The 14,462-nt window shown below is 44.3% G+C and overlaps 1 protein-coding gene across 1 annotated transcript in view; it reads right to left on the bottom strand.

Annotated features, from left to right (window-relative positions):
- AIRIM (AFG2 interacting ribosome maturation factor) overlaps positions 1-14,462 on the bottom strand; it is a 102,383-nt gene that overhangs the window by 48,520 nt on the left and 39,401 nt on the right. The window contains exons 2-3 of the mRNA XM_069622649.1: positions 4,518-4,799; positions 2,529-2,708 (exon numbers count right to left, since the gene is read on the bottom strand). Of these exons, the coding sequence (XP_069478750.1) occupies positions 2,529-2,708; positions 4,518-4,789 (452 nt within the window). The 5' untranslated portion in view covers positions 4,790-4,799. The remainder of the gene's footprint in view (positions 1-2,528; positions 2,709-4,517; positions 4,800-14,462) is intronic.

Raw genomic sequence — 14,462 nt, 5'->3', positions numbered from 1 at the left:
GTACCCGGTGACCAGATCAGGTGACCAGGAATGAATGTTAAAAGGTACAGGCACACGCATCTCCAGGTCACCAGTTCTCCAAAATCTCCTATTTCTCCTCCAGGTAGGTCAGTGCACTTGCCACAGCCAAACAGTGATGTCCACAGCCCTTTGCACCTCAGGGCTTCACACTCTGGTGGCTTCTCCTGGTTAGCCTCTTGGCTTTGCCATAACGTGTCACACACTTCTTGCCAGTCTCTGGGCTTGCCGCACTGTATCCATTCATAAAATGTACTTTGTGGTGGTCTTTTTCATGTCCCACCTTTCTGTTGCATTCTTTCACACTTGAGGTCTTATCCATATGTTGCTTCCAAAATGGGCACTTTCCCCTTTTGCTTTCATCCGCTATTAGCTTTGCCCATAAAGTTTTATTCAGTTCAATATTCAATAAGCTTACTTTAACTTATTTTCAAGTTTACATTCAGTTCGGTATTCAATATACGTAATTCAGCTTTGTTTCAAAGTTCAATTCAATTCGGTATTCAATATACGCAATTCAGCTGTATTTCAAAGTTTCATTGAATTCGGTATTCAATGCACGCAATTCAGCTGTGTTTCAAAGTTTCACTCAGTTTAGTATTCAATTAGCTTATACAGTATTTAATTGCTTGTTACTAGCCTTACTCTCTGGTGGCTTTGCTTCTTCCTCTCAGGTTAACGGGCTGGCCTCTGCCAGTCCATTCGCACTTCGGATGCTGTCCTCCACATGCGGCAGCCCGCTACCTCGACACGGACGAGGACAGCATCCTTTCTTCCTCGCTCGCAGCTCCGGCTACTCTCTCTCCAACACAGAGGATCCCACACCTGTGGCAGCTTAACTGCTCAACTCGCCCAGGGCTCCACAGGTCCTCTGGGACTTCGACTAGCGTCCTGGCTTCATCTCAGGTCCCACCATGGCTGCCTCTTCATGAGAAGGGTACCCTGCTGGTGTCTCCGACACAAGCCTCCCTGTTGCTCTCTTTGCTGCTTCTTTGGTCTCTCTTTATACACCTGCAACCACTGGGCAGATTCCAGGTGTGGACTCCCAATTGGACTTGCCTGACTATAATTAAAGGGACATGCCTGACCTTCGAAAGCAAACTACAGGCATCGTCTTCGTTCCAGTATTATAGTGGTGAATGAGGTTCTAGTGGTCATCACTCCTAGTCTCCTCTTCCTCGTCCCAGTACTACCAGAGGTAAAATGTGGGGAAAGGAGGGGAGAGATTTTACCATAGCCTAGAAAGGCAGAGGGAGGGGAAAGAGGGGTACCCCACTCCCAATCCCCAAGGACCCTCCACCCAGGTGATCCTCCCTCACTTCTCGACCCCGAGGGTCAGGATCCAAAAGCGATGGCCTTTCCCTGGCCATGAGAAGAGGATCCAGGGGGAGTAGGAGTGAGGATATTGTGACTATAAAATCATAGGATCAGAGAGAAGAAAGATACTAGGTATCCCCCTAGCATTCCACTAAGGTGGTGTATGCAAATGTCTCATAAGTAAAGTTTTTGGAAGGATACAAAGTACCCCTCTTTCCTTAACAACAGTAGTTCGTAGGGAAAATTAGAGAATATAAAAAGGAGAACCCAAAGGGTTCCCAGCAACAATGCACATAGAAGTCCAGCAAAAAGTGCTGGGGGTCTCACTAGGAGAGGGCATTAAGCATAAAACGGATAGATCTCCCTAACACAAATCCAGTACAAATTTCTGTATTGTGCTCTCATTACGGTTTTGCTGAATTATTTTTTAACCCACGGCTAATTTTGATTGTGCCCACATATTACAGAGAGGACCACTTATGTTTACACTGAAGTGTAAGCAGTCCTCTCTGTGCAATGTTGATGGTATGCTGTGCTGTTTTAAACCTAAGAACATAAAACAGTAAAGGCTTTATGGATGGCATTAAAATGAATTCCTATGGATTCCGTCTAGATTTGGCACTACTTGGGACCATAGGGATTCCATCCTGTTCACCTGCATGAAAATTCAATGTGGACAGACGTGTTTGTGGATTTCTTGCACAGAGTGGCGGGAGAAAAGAGCAGGTGTTAGGGTGTGTCCCCCAGCTCTGTGTTGCAAAATCTAATCAATGTAAATCACACGGCTCATAATTTACTGGTAAAGACCAAGCCACCTTCAGTAAATTACAATGTGTCCCTGCTCCCTCAGCCACCATGAAAATGAGCCCTTTTGTGCAATCAGCACATCCAGGGCACTGCTTTTTTAGCTACGTTTTTAATCCGTATAACATGCGAAGGAACTTAAAAAGCAGACCGTACAGTGTGTGCTGAATTGTAATTTTACATTGTGGACTAACATGATCTCTCATTTTCTTTGATAGTGTGAAAGCTATACAAGTCAGCTGGAGCAAAACACTGCACAAGACAAACAAATATTGCCACGAGAACTGGAATAGTCTCATTGTAAAATAATGCACAGTCAAAGAGTGTCTTATCTCAAAAAGCTTCACTGGCTCCACCAATGAGACTTGCTGGCAAGAGTTGAAGGATACTCGCATCTGTAGTGATTTTCAATGTCTTGAAGCCACTCCAGCATGTCAGCAATGGACGGATGAACGGCAGTGCCCTCCAGGCAGGCTTGTACACCCAGAGCTCCTGCCTGCTGCTCGTAAACCTGAAACACTGCCCACACCTGATGGCTAACCGAGTCACGAACCTTCTGTAGGTCACTCCTGTGGCACAAAATAGAATAATGTTTGTTAATAGGTTTGTCAAGGGAGGGTAGCTCTTGGAAGCAAGACAACATGGAGCACCACAGGTTCGGTCCCCTGGTCCACACTATAAGCGCGTTATAAATAACCCATCATATCATATCAATAAAAAAAATAACTGTGCTAAAGGGCTAGCTTTGCTGGACTTAAACACACACCAAGGAGTCCATTCTCAAGTTACCTGTAATGAGTCGCTTGCACACTCTCTCACTGTTCTATCCTGAATAGAAAGATTCTGTAAACTCCAAAGTAACATACTTTCGAATGCAGCCTTGCAGCATTAGCACCCTTGACCTAGGGTCTGTCTGACAGATGCATCTATGAAATTCAATCACATGTGCTTACGTGTCTACCGTGTCTTACTTTCTACTCTATGGGACTCGTTACGAGTATGGAGGTAGCCATGCCGCTTTTAGCGGCATGGCTCCCCCCATACCGGGTACCGGGTTCACTTGTGTATAGGCGCGTTACAAATGCCATATCATATCATATCATATCAGGAATAGGGAATTACCGGGCCATGCCGACTTTGGCGGACCCGGTAATTCCCATTCTCGAGACCCGGACCCGGTACATCCCCATTCCCATTTGAGCCCCCATAGGGCTCAATGGAAATGGGGAGGATGCTAATAAAAGGCCCGTTAATGACGGGCCCGTTGTTAGCATCCTGGACTGCTAGCGGGTCCCGCTAAGGACGCCTGGTCTGACCAGGCGTTCCATAGCGGGACCTGCTGCAGACCTCGTAATAGGGCGGCCCAGAATGAACGGTGCCGGTCCCTTACCGGCACCGTTCATTCTGCAGCCGCGTAACGTGTAATGAGGCCCAATGTCTGCAAGCAATGTGATTGCACACAGCATTGTGAAGGTTCGTGCTGGCAAGAGGGCATCCCTAGTGTAACTACAACAATTATGGTATTTATGTGTCAGCAAGCAATCTTTCTCCTTCAAAGCTTTGTTAACTACACACTTTATCATATCCAGTGATAGTGTCGCCGGTAAAATGGCTGCCAGGTGGCGACACTTCACAAATAAATGCACTCTCCAGACAATCAAACGCTTCCCCCAAAATATTCTAGGATTGGAGGTAATATTATATAATTATATCCCTCCTAGAATATTTGGGGAAAGAATTTTAGGGGTCAGAGAAATAGAAGTCGCCTACCTGGTGACTTCTTTACGGCAACCTTATCACAACAAACCCTTTTTATCCATGTACATCCAGCCCTGCAGATTACGGGTGTATCAGACACTTACTCCCCAGAAATATAAATAGGGAGTAAAAATTCTCCCAACAAAAATGGGAAACTGACCTATCGAAGCATGTCCTCCTGCTTTTATCCACACTTCTCCATGGATATGTTTGGACCAGTAGTAAACGAAGGGCCAAAGGAAGAAGTTCTACTATTATTACTGCCTGATCTGAAGAGGTACACATTTACCTTTTAATGTGCACGAATAACTTGTTGCAAAGAAATATTTCTTACAAAACAATTCTACATTATTTTACTTGATTAGAAATAATCTTGCAGGGAATGGGACTTACCTTTTTACTCCCTAAAAAAAAATATATTTTAATCCCAAATTAACAAAAATAGGGAGTAAAATAGTCCCACTTCAAAATCTTATCTGGGCCCCTGAGTACATTTCTACGTTCTTCTGAAACGGCGCATGCATGATTATGCTTTTAATAATGCATGCTTAAATGTACATTTTAGAAAGGCAAATGAAACACAAAATAAAATCAGTGGCATTAGTAGCTGGGGCACATACATTTTTTCTGTGAGTTTCTCAAGGATGAGCTCCATTGCTGAGACAAGTTTATGCCGCAGCCTCGGTTGGAGGTCTGGATACTGTGCAAGCGGCGTGTTTTCCAACATGACTTTCTCACATGCCTGAAGCTGCTCCGCCACATTGCTGAGGGAGTCCAGAAGAGGGCTGCATCCAGGGAGAGTGTTCGTCCAAGTCTCCTGCTGCTGCTCTACGACCTGGAAGGACTTTCTCAAGGACTGGTGAATCGCCACCAAAGCTGCTTTCTCAGACATCCTATTCTCTCTTGAGAAGAAGAAGCAAAACTGTGATTAAAAAAAACAAAAGAAAAAGCTCCCCAACCCCACCCTCTACTAGACAAGCGGCAATGTTCTCTTTTAGGCTATGTAAGGGGTCAGAAATGAGCGGCAGATACAAAGAGGTCATATTTTCAACATGAGACATTTTTTATTAATGAAAAGGGGTTGGATAAAGGGGTCTCCGTCCCTATCCTGACCAGAGTTTAACTATCTAGGAAACAAAAACTAAAGATCAGTCTATGTCTCGTCGTCTAAACTAATAAAAAGTCCTTGGGCCTCATTACAATATTGCTGGTCCGGAACCTACAAGTCTGCCTGCTGGAGCCGATGTGCCCGACAGGTCTGACCCTCTCGGACGCAGCCGCCACGGTAGACAGACTTGTCACGGGAGCACTGGCACCGAGTCCCATAGGACTCTATGGGAATGGGGATTAACACATGTACTGTCGCCTGACTTCCTGCCCGTCAGACTTGTAATAGCCCAGTGGCACCGGGAAGTCAGGCGGCAGTAAATCATTATGGGTTACCGCCGGACACGTGATGAGGCCCCTTGTGCAAAGTAAATGTTCTTAATTTTACTTAATGAAAAGGTTGTACAAACCAAGGTAAAAGTTCAACAAATAATCAGCAAATCCAGGAGGGGTTCCCTTACCCTGGATTATTTTATTTAAGTCAACCACAGTGTCTTTCTTAAGGTACGAGTCTAAAGAATGGCTGAAATATTTCTTTCACAAAAGCAGTCTCTTAAGAAATGGCTTAAAGTGTCTTTTCCCAAACAATGATTACTCTGAAATAGTAGAAATGCCTTTTCCCTTGATACTGTTTGGAAGGTGGAAGAATAAGTCTCTTCAGCTTTAAAGGATGTTAAAATGTCTATTTATCTCATTACTGTTCTGTAATGAAGGTATGGTATCAAACAGTAAGACAGACACAAGTGACTACAGTTCAAGGGTGTTTATTGAACTGAACTTCAATTGGGTTTGAAAAACGACTATCTAATCCTAAATATAAGATGGGAGCAAGGTACGACCATCAAATAATAATAACGCAGTCCAAGTGGTGTCTTGTCAAAATAAAAGGGCCTACACTAATAAACCTATTGCCAATCCTTACTTCTAAATACAAATAGTGTGGGAAACAATGTTACGCAAAAGAAAAGTGTTCAAGAAATGATATGTCAGGATATTCAAGCCATTGGCCTCCTTTGCCCACATTTTGAGCATGGGACAAGGCGGCACACTCGAGCTTAGCACAGTCTATGGCTTCTCTAGCACGAGGATGCAGTTCAAATGTCAGTATCAGGGCCTTCTAGGTCTGTCTCTTTGCCATTCAATGTCTCTTACTTCAGAGGGCCTGATGCGACAATCAAACATTCCAAAGTTCCTTTCTCTTCAGGATTCTCATGTATAACTTCTTGGGTGATTTTCGTTTCACCCCGGGCCCCACGCCGCCAGGCTCAGACCCCTTTAATGCACAAAATGGTCTCGAGTGATTCACTGTCCACCCTGGGTGCCACTCTGCCGGGTTCAGATCCACTTTAACAGCAATCTTTCAATTGATCTCGCTCCGCCAGGCTCGGACCAACTTGATCTACTTTTTCTTTCTTTACTTCAGAAATCAAAGACTTTTGATTGTGTGCTTGATTTTGCTCAACCCGCCGCAGGCCACTTCGATTCACAATCACTCGATCCTTTCTTGATTTGCTCTCTTTCTTATTTGCACTTAGCCAATTCTTAGCTGGATACCTTACAGAGACTTTCGATTGAGCACCCATGCAGTGCTGAACCACTCTGTCAAAGGTATTCTATCTTGGTTTCAAAGTTCAATCACTCATCAGCAGTTTAACTTCACTTGCATTTCCCATCACACATGTTTTAACAATGTTCTTTCCAGCGCTCGCCATACCACATTGCTGCTTGCAACCTTGGCTTCAACACAGACCGGTCATGTATCAGTCTCCCCAACTAACCGGGTGTGTTGATTTGCTGCTTTAAACTTGGAGCCAAAGACGATACCTCGAAGGCTTGTGATTCTCCTCAGCTTGATTACTGACACCGGAGGGCCCCGGGTATCTCTGACACAAAATGCAGGATTCTTCAACCTGGTTTCCTGGTCTTACGCTTTCTATCTTCAAGGCCTCTGGAAAGTAAGGTACCTTGTTGAAAAAGGTCAAGGGAATTTCTATCCTTGCGATCCCCTTTGGTCTTGCCGTATTTCCTCTCATGTTAAACTGACATCTTGTAACTGCTGTTTCCTCATGTGTTCTGCCTCGCTCCCGTGTGGGGAAGTGTAATGGAAGTCAGGTGTGTGTGTGATGATCAGTAATTGCCTGACCTTGCCTGACCATTGTATGGGGACATGTCAGATATTACGGTTCAGGTGTTAGTCCCTTTTCTCTAACAGTGGGCTGTCCATGAGAAAGTGTCATGTTGTAAAGGGGGGGGGATAAAGTTGCTACGTATCCTACTTGGTAGGATGGGGAAAGGTGTTCCAGGGAAGGGGATACCTCGTCTCACCATCTGGTGTCCCACTCCCCGAAGACCCCTCTCCCAGGTGATCCTCCCACACTGGTCCACCCACAGGAACTGGACCCAAAAGCGATGGCCGTATCCTGGCCGCCTGGATGACAGATTCATGGGGACTAGTGGGTGAGACAACTTCTGTTTTCTCACAGTTCCAAGAATGGTTTCCTGGTGTACTCCCCTGCCAGGAATACTTCACTTTATCTCTCTTTTTCATAGGCTTTATAGATTACCTGCTATACTCCCTTGCCAGGAACCCCCCCCCCCCCCACTTATGTTCCTTGTAGATCCCCTGGTGTGCTCCCCTGCCACGCATATTGCTCCAAAACGGTTTGTTTGCCTTAGGTATTTTGTTTACCAGGTCTTTCCACAATCTTCCCTTTCTTTATCTTCCAGTATAGCACAGTAACACTTTTATACTGTCTATACTTCCTTGACTATGGATTTTACTTGCCTCAAGCTTTCTTCCCCCTTATGTAACTCTCACATATGAAGACTTGTTCAAGTTCCACTTCTTGTTTTACCTGTCCCAAGCTCCACCATATGGACCCCTCACATAAGAAAACTTGTTCATGTTCCACTTCTCAACTTCTTTTACAACACGTATTTGCTTAGGGCAATGCTTGCTTCAACTTTACCCAAATGACTTCTTCATGCATGGAAAAAGCAAAAACAAAGAGGTGATGGCTGGAAGGTTTTGAATGAATCTTAACCACTGGCAATGCTCTGGGCAACCCTCCAGACCACCATTTTTCGCCTGCCAAGCCATTACAGAAGGGGAAAGACCATATGCAAATCAGGCTTGGCCCCACCCCAAAAGGGGCAGTCCAGCCCGAACTGTTAGGCCACATCCCTTCTGTATGAGACCACAAGCATTCATGCATGGAGACATGTGCAAATCTTGCCTTTCAGCTTCTTTGTTAACATTAATTCGCTTATAGTCACATTTGCTCTAGCCTTTCCCATATTGACATTTCAGTCATGAGGAATAGTGCAAATACAGTCTTTCAAATTTACTTGGTCGGTATTCCAAATGGCACCTTTAACTGTCCATGCACTTGTTTCAAGGCTACAATGGTGTCTCCTACTTGTCAGACTCGTTTCCAGCATTCTTCTTGCTCTTGCGTTTCATTGCGGGTAACGTGGCTGCTTCTTGTCTTCACCGCGCCCAGTAAAGCTTCTCCGCTGCTGCTGGTTTCCTCACAGCTTCTCCTTGGAACCTCCCCCGCTCCTCTGTGTCTCTCGCTACACCAGTATCACAGACTGATTAATGGCAGCCCAGAAGCACCTGCCTGTTCCCAAGCAGTTGGTGGAAGCCATCTTTAAATGACCCACGCAGCTGGTTCCTTGTACATCAACAAACGTTGTGTTTAGGGCTTCTCTCAATCCACATTAACTCCTTGTCCCTCTTCTTCGTCTCAGTACCTATAGGATTTGGAGTGCTCAGAATTAACAGAGATTTTAAGGAGATTCTGTTTGGGATGCTTTCCTATTATGATATCATCATGAATGGGAGATGTTAGTTGTGTTTTGGATATTTGTAAGGTATGAATGGTTATTGGTTCAAAATGGCAATATGACATCAGCGCTTTAGGGAATATAGTGCTGTCTTCAAAAGGGGGAGGGAAATATTGTGCCTTTCCTAAAGGAGGAGTCATCTTCCTCCGGCAGTCAGCTCACTCCACATGATCCTGACCTTGGAGGTGGGTACTATGAAGGAGGGTCAGATAGCGGCTGCGTCCCCTGGCCATGTGGGAGGAGCTCACCACTGGAGATTCAGTGGTGACTATGCAGGATTCATCACAAGACATTCACTTTGCGTGTGTTTTTGAACATTGTCCTGTACCTTTTTACCACTCTCTTCCGACTTTAAGTATAAACTTGACTGCTCCGATTCAACAAGATGCAGAGAAGCACTGAAACCGAGGTGTCGCTTACACTTCCTGAATCCTAAACAAAGGGTCGAGCAAATGTTTAACAGTGGGACACAGAGTGTCACCCTATTTTTGCAATTATTTCTAAAGTCATAATGGAAAGGTCTTTATAGCTTTTAAAAAGGGGCATAACTACCTTCCATTATTTTCCATAAGGTGACACAGAGTCAGGCCTCCAGATAAGGTTCGTACCAGACCTTTTTATACATGAAAATCTTGTTAATAAGACAGCTTTATTATTTTCCTGTGTACATTTACACACAAGTTTAGAGCAGAGGGCAGTGCAAAGGTCAGGTTACTCGACAGAAAAAAAGAACGCTTCTTTTGATTTTTATCTGCATGGATGTAATTGCAATGCAAGCCATGGAGAAAAGCCTCTGAAACATAATGTAGTTCTCTGAAGGCTTTCGCTGTGATAAAAGGAATGGCTTCTTTCCATTCAGTGTCCACAGTGTTGTGTGTAGATGTTCATTGCGCAAACAGAAGCATTGTTCATATTTATTTTCCTAGCATTTCAAAATTGTAGAAATAATAAGATGGAAAACTAAGTTGCAATTGAGAATTAATCTTTTGTAACAAATTATGCTTTTTCCAGTGAAAGCAAACCAGTATTGCACAATAGTATTTTTCAGATGCCCTGTGCTGGGTGCATAATCATGCAGAGGCAGATCGTTTTTACATTTAATTTACACTATAATTATAAAAACAGTGTGTAAAATGGTGAGTATGCACGGTCTAGTTTGCAGTTATGAGGTACATTACTATAAATTGTCAGTGGCAGCAGAGTCTTTGCTCAAAGGTGAGTGATTGTCATTACACTAATCGCATGTGTTAGAGCCTCTCAAATCCCCAAGACTACAATTAAAACATCCAAAACCTGACTCTCCAGAAAGTGCAAGTGCTGTTAAAAAAAAAAAATGAAAGTTACATTTGTAATTGAAATAGAACCTCAGCAAAACCTGCCTCTGTGATAATCCAGATAGGTATTTAACTTTATGCAGTGCTTCAACCATGGTTCGTCCAACATCTAGGCACTGTGATTATAATACATCAGTCACTACTCAGTTTACTGACCTCTGAAGGATGGGAGCCAAAAAGATAGCTTGGCCAGTTGAGCACTCGTTGCTGCAATCTGTGCATGATCTGTAGGTTGCAGGTTCGAAACCCGGCAAGGCTAACTGAGCCTTTCATTCTTCCAAGGTCGATAAAGGAGTTCCAACTTTGATTAAGTGATAATTGTGAGAAATAGGTTCTATGTACAGAGCTTTGACCATGAGATAAGGTATAGAATTTAGCATGAAGTCCTTGCCTCTCTGCACTGTTGTATCATAACATTGGCATACCATTAGGTAGTAATGGCTCCAAGAAAATGAGGACTTTCATTAAACATCAAAAGACAATTCTGCTATCGAACCTCAAAATACACAATACAAATCATGCTTGCATTACTATGTAATTGGCTAGGTTTTGGGGTTTTCAACATTTAAATATATACAGGAGAGATCAAATGGCCAGACCTTGGAGAAATAATGCAAGGTGCATTCTATCACAATGAAAAAATCTGCCGCATGGTAATGATTACAGTTTTTACACTCGTTGGCTGGATATCACATACATTCTACTCTCTTGCAAAGGAGAAAAGTAATTTTTACTCTCAAAGTTTAAAAATAGAGCGTAACATACTCCCACCTCAAAATATTATCTGGAGCACTGCACAGAGTGAAGATTAAGTTTGTACTGGCAGGCCTATGTTTTAAGACAATGCATAATTCAAGATTAGGCACAAGGTGCAGGTTTAGTAGATGGATATTGTGACAAAGTATTCTGCTGAGCCCCACTACAACTGGCCTCCACACAATGTTGCATCCACTGAAGTATGGTCCCCAGGCCCACTTCAGCATGGCCGAGCCTTTTGGCATGGGTGTGTTGCATGTGTCATATTCCTCTACACCTCTCAAAGAGACCCGAACCATACGTAAGCTCACCAGTCTACCAGCAACCGTTGGCCCTATTGCCTCAGTGCTTGCTCGGAATGCTGTTACCGGACCCCCACCTCCAGTAAGACATCATGGTAGGATTTTGCACACCACAGTATATTTACAGATTAAAGTGTTGTGGATTCGATATATGCGTTGTGCGCTCTTGACCACTCTTCTATTAGGTATGCAAAGTGAAGAATTGGCGCAATAGGCTATGTCAGAACTGGCAGCGACTCAACTTCACACTCCAGCTCATCCACCAAAGCTGGAGAAAATTGGCAATCAAAAAGGTTGAAGTGGGTGAGAGAGAAGCACTCAAGTTAAACAGTAAATCATTCACTAATCGATAGGTGTTGTCTAAATATAAGAATTTCCACAGGTGTAATAGTCTTGAGTGACGATATTTATTCAACAGGTTGGACAACCTGTCTCTCTCACCCACCTCAACCTTTTTGATAGTATATTTACAGAGATGCTAAACGAAGAGGGTACAATGTTTTCGGATTACAGAAAAAACAAATACAGCCACCGAAATGCTGGAATCAAAGAAACACATGTTCTATATGTTTGGCAGTATGCTTCCTGCAATGCTATAGAATGAATGTGTGGCTCACCACGCACCAAAACAACTTTAATTTCCATTAACATCACTTACCATGGAGTGCTGCTGTGCGCACACAAACTGTGGACCTTTGAATAAAGAGTCCCGCTCCTGAAACGCAACAAATGCGGATCCAAGATGGCGACTGGCCTTTATCATGTCTTGGACCGCGTTTCAGGGGATCGAGGGGTGTGGCAATTGGAGCAGCATAAGCCAAAGCAATCCAACCACTCAGATTGAGAATACAATTATGATTTGCACCTGAGCATGATTAGACATAGTTCTTCCCAGGGACAAAGCCAAGTCCCTATATAAACCACCAGCTGGGAGAGAAGGGTGTGGGTGCTTTCAGAAGACGGCAGAGGGGAATGGTTAAAGAAAACACCAGAGGATGGAGTATTGAGGAAGGAATTCAAAGGGGGGTGAAGATAAAACCAGATGAAAGGATTGGAAGGAGAAAGAAAGAAGAAAGTGCAGGAGGCGGTTGAAGGAGTTAAGGTAAACAGTATAGGCATACTACAAGCCTGAAAGAATAGAGCTATGGAGGGGTGGAGGTACAAGCAAGTATCGAGGCATGAGAAATTAAAGGAGAGAGAAAGTGAGAACAGAAGACAGAAGGTACAGCAGAGAGCCTGTTGGATACAAGACAGTTGTGACTTGTCAAGAAGGCCGTTAGGACACAGGGTACTAGCGATTGCAGCTAGGATCCTGAGACAGGGAACGAAAGAAGGCAACTTAACCATACCTTCAAAGACGTCTAGCAGGCAATGCCCATAGTGGATGTTTTGGGGTTCATCCCATTAGCACCCAGGCCTGGTTTGGTTGGTTTCCCCACGCCGAGTGTGCAGATTCACGTTTGGCTACGAGACTTAGGAAAGTGTGTCTCCATTTGATTTGAGACATAAAGAATAACCAGTAGAGAAATGTGAAGACACTTAACCCCCAGGATTGCAAATGTCTGAACAGAGAGCAAACACACCAGGTAAGAGACCACTGGACTGCTCATTGGAATCCCAGTGGGAGAAATTGCCATCTGGCAACGGTGTAGAAGGCCTAGCTTTTTGGATTTGTATTAATTAATAAAATGCTGTGGGTAGGTCCATATCAGAAAGGATGATCTGCTAACCAGATCTCTCTTTCATAAGCTCTATGCCAAAGAAGTGCTCACCTGTGCCCTTTTGGATGAGTATCCATCTCCAGCACCTGCTCTCCAGTGGCATAGAGCTGGTCCAGGGGTTGCATGTGCCCATTTGACAGCTGCTGTGACAGCCAAGTCACTTCAGCACAGAGGCTGCATTTTAGGTCTGAGCCTCTGTTCCAAAATCCACCTAGTCAGGAGGAATTACGATCCTGTTGAATCTTAAAACATAAAGCCATACCTGAGGTTATGGTATGGTGGATAGTATTTCACATAACTAGGAGAAGCAACATCAGATGGATATCATATCTGTCAGCATTGTGAGTGGGCACCATTTGTGGAAGAATTGTTTTTATTCTGGTCAGACAGCATGGCCCTGTCAGTAGCAGGGAAGGAGACTTGATGACTGGACCTCTCGGTTGATCCTTTGTGAGGTCTGGTATCACGTCTCTCCACTTGGCAAAGAAATGTTCACTTGGCACAATGTCCACTTTGCAAAGAGTTCTCAGTACCTTTTCCTGGTAAGGTCTTTAGGCTTCTCCTGGGTCTCCTTTCCGTGAACCCAGAAGCCCTCTAGTTCACACTATCATGCAGCTCCTTGCTTTCAATTGGGCTCCCCTTGTCGTGGCTCAGTTGTCAGACCACATGGTGCACCTATTACAGGTCACGCAACCAGGTGCCTTATCCTTAATAGAGTTCTCTTTTCCTTATACGTTCTCTACGGCCAACCTGGAACAATCTCCTGCCTGGCAACCCCAAATCTTTTCCAACACTCTTTGCTTATTCTGGGGTCTCTGCAGCGAGCCTGGATCAATCTCCCACCTGGTGGCCATCCGAATGCTTATACTGGGGTCTCTGCGGCCAACCTGGAACAATCTCCCGCCTGGCCACCCCAATGCTTTTTCAACACTCTTTGCCTATTCTGGGGTCCCTGCAGCCAGACCGGATCAATCTCCCACCTGGTGGCCATCCCAATGCTTATTCTGGTATCTCTGCAGCCAGCCTGGATCAATCTCTCGCCTGGTGGCCGGCCCAATGCTTTTCAAAAACACACTTTGTTGTCCACACTTTTCTATCAGTTTTGGGGATTTAGCTCCCACTTGATTCCTCGCACAGCTTCCCCTTTTTAGGCTCTATTTTGCTCACTTTTCGTGTCCATGCACAGCTTCCATCTTTGCAGACACTTCCTTTCTTTTCACAGTCATTCGAGAATGTGTAATCATACATGCGGACACTATGTATCCTTGTAATTCCATTTGTCAATTTCACCAGAAACGACTCCAGTCTTACACTTTCGGGCTGCAACTTTGTATTTATTATTTTATTGATTTCTTAACATTTATAAAGCGTGCAACAGCCCGAAGGCATCGTGGTGCTGTTACAAGACAGCATACTTGGTTACATAATTAGTACAGTAGGAAGGGGAGGAGGAGGGCAGGAAACAAAAACAATGAGAGGTGTAGAGGGTAGAGATA

Source organism: Ambystoma mexicanum, chromosome 11 (genome assembly GCF_040938575.1).
Source record: "Ambystoma mexicanum isolate Mex_15411 chromosome 11, UKY_AmexF1_1, whole genome shotgun sequence".
NCBI lineage: Eukaryota > Metazoa > Chordata > Amphibia > Caudata > Ambystomatidae > Ambystoma > Ambystoma mexicanum.
The sequence above is the reverse complement of the archived record's forward strand: the minus strand, read 5'-3'. Positions and strand labels throughout refer to the sequence as shown.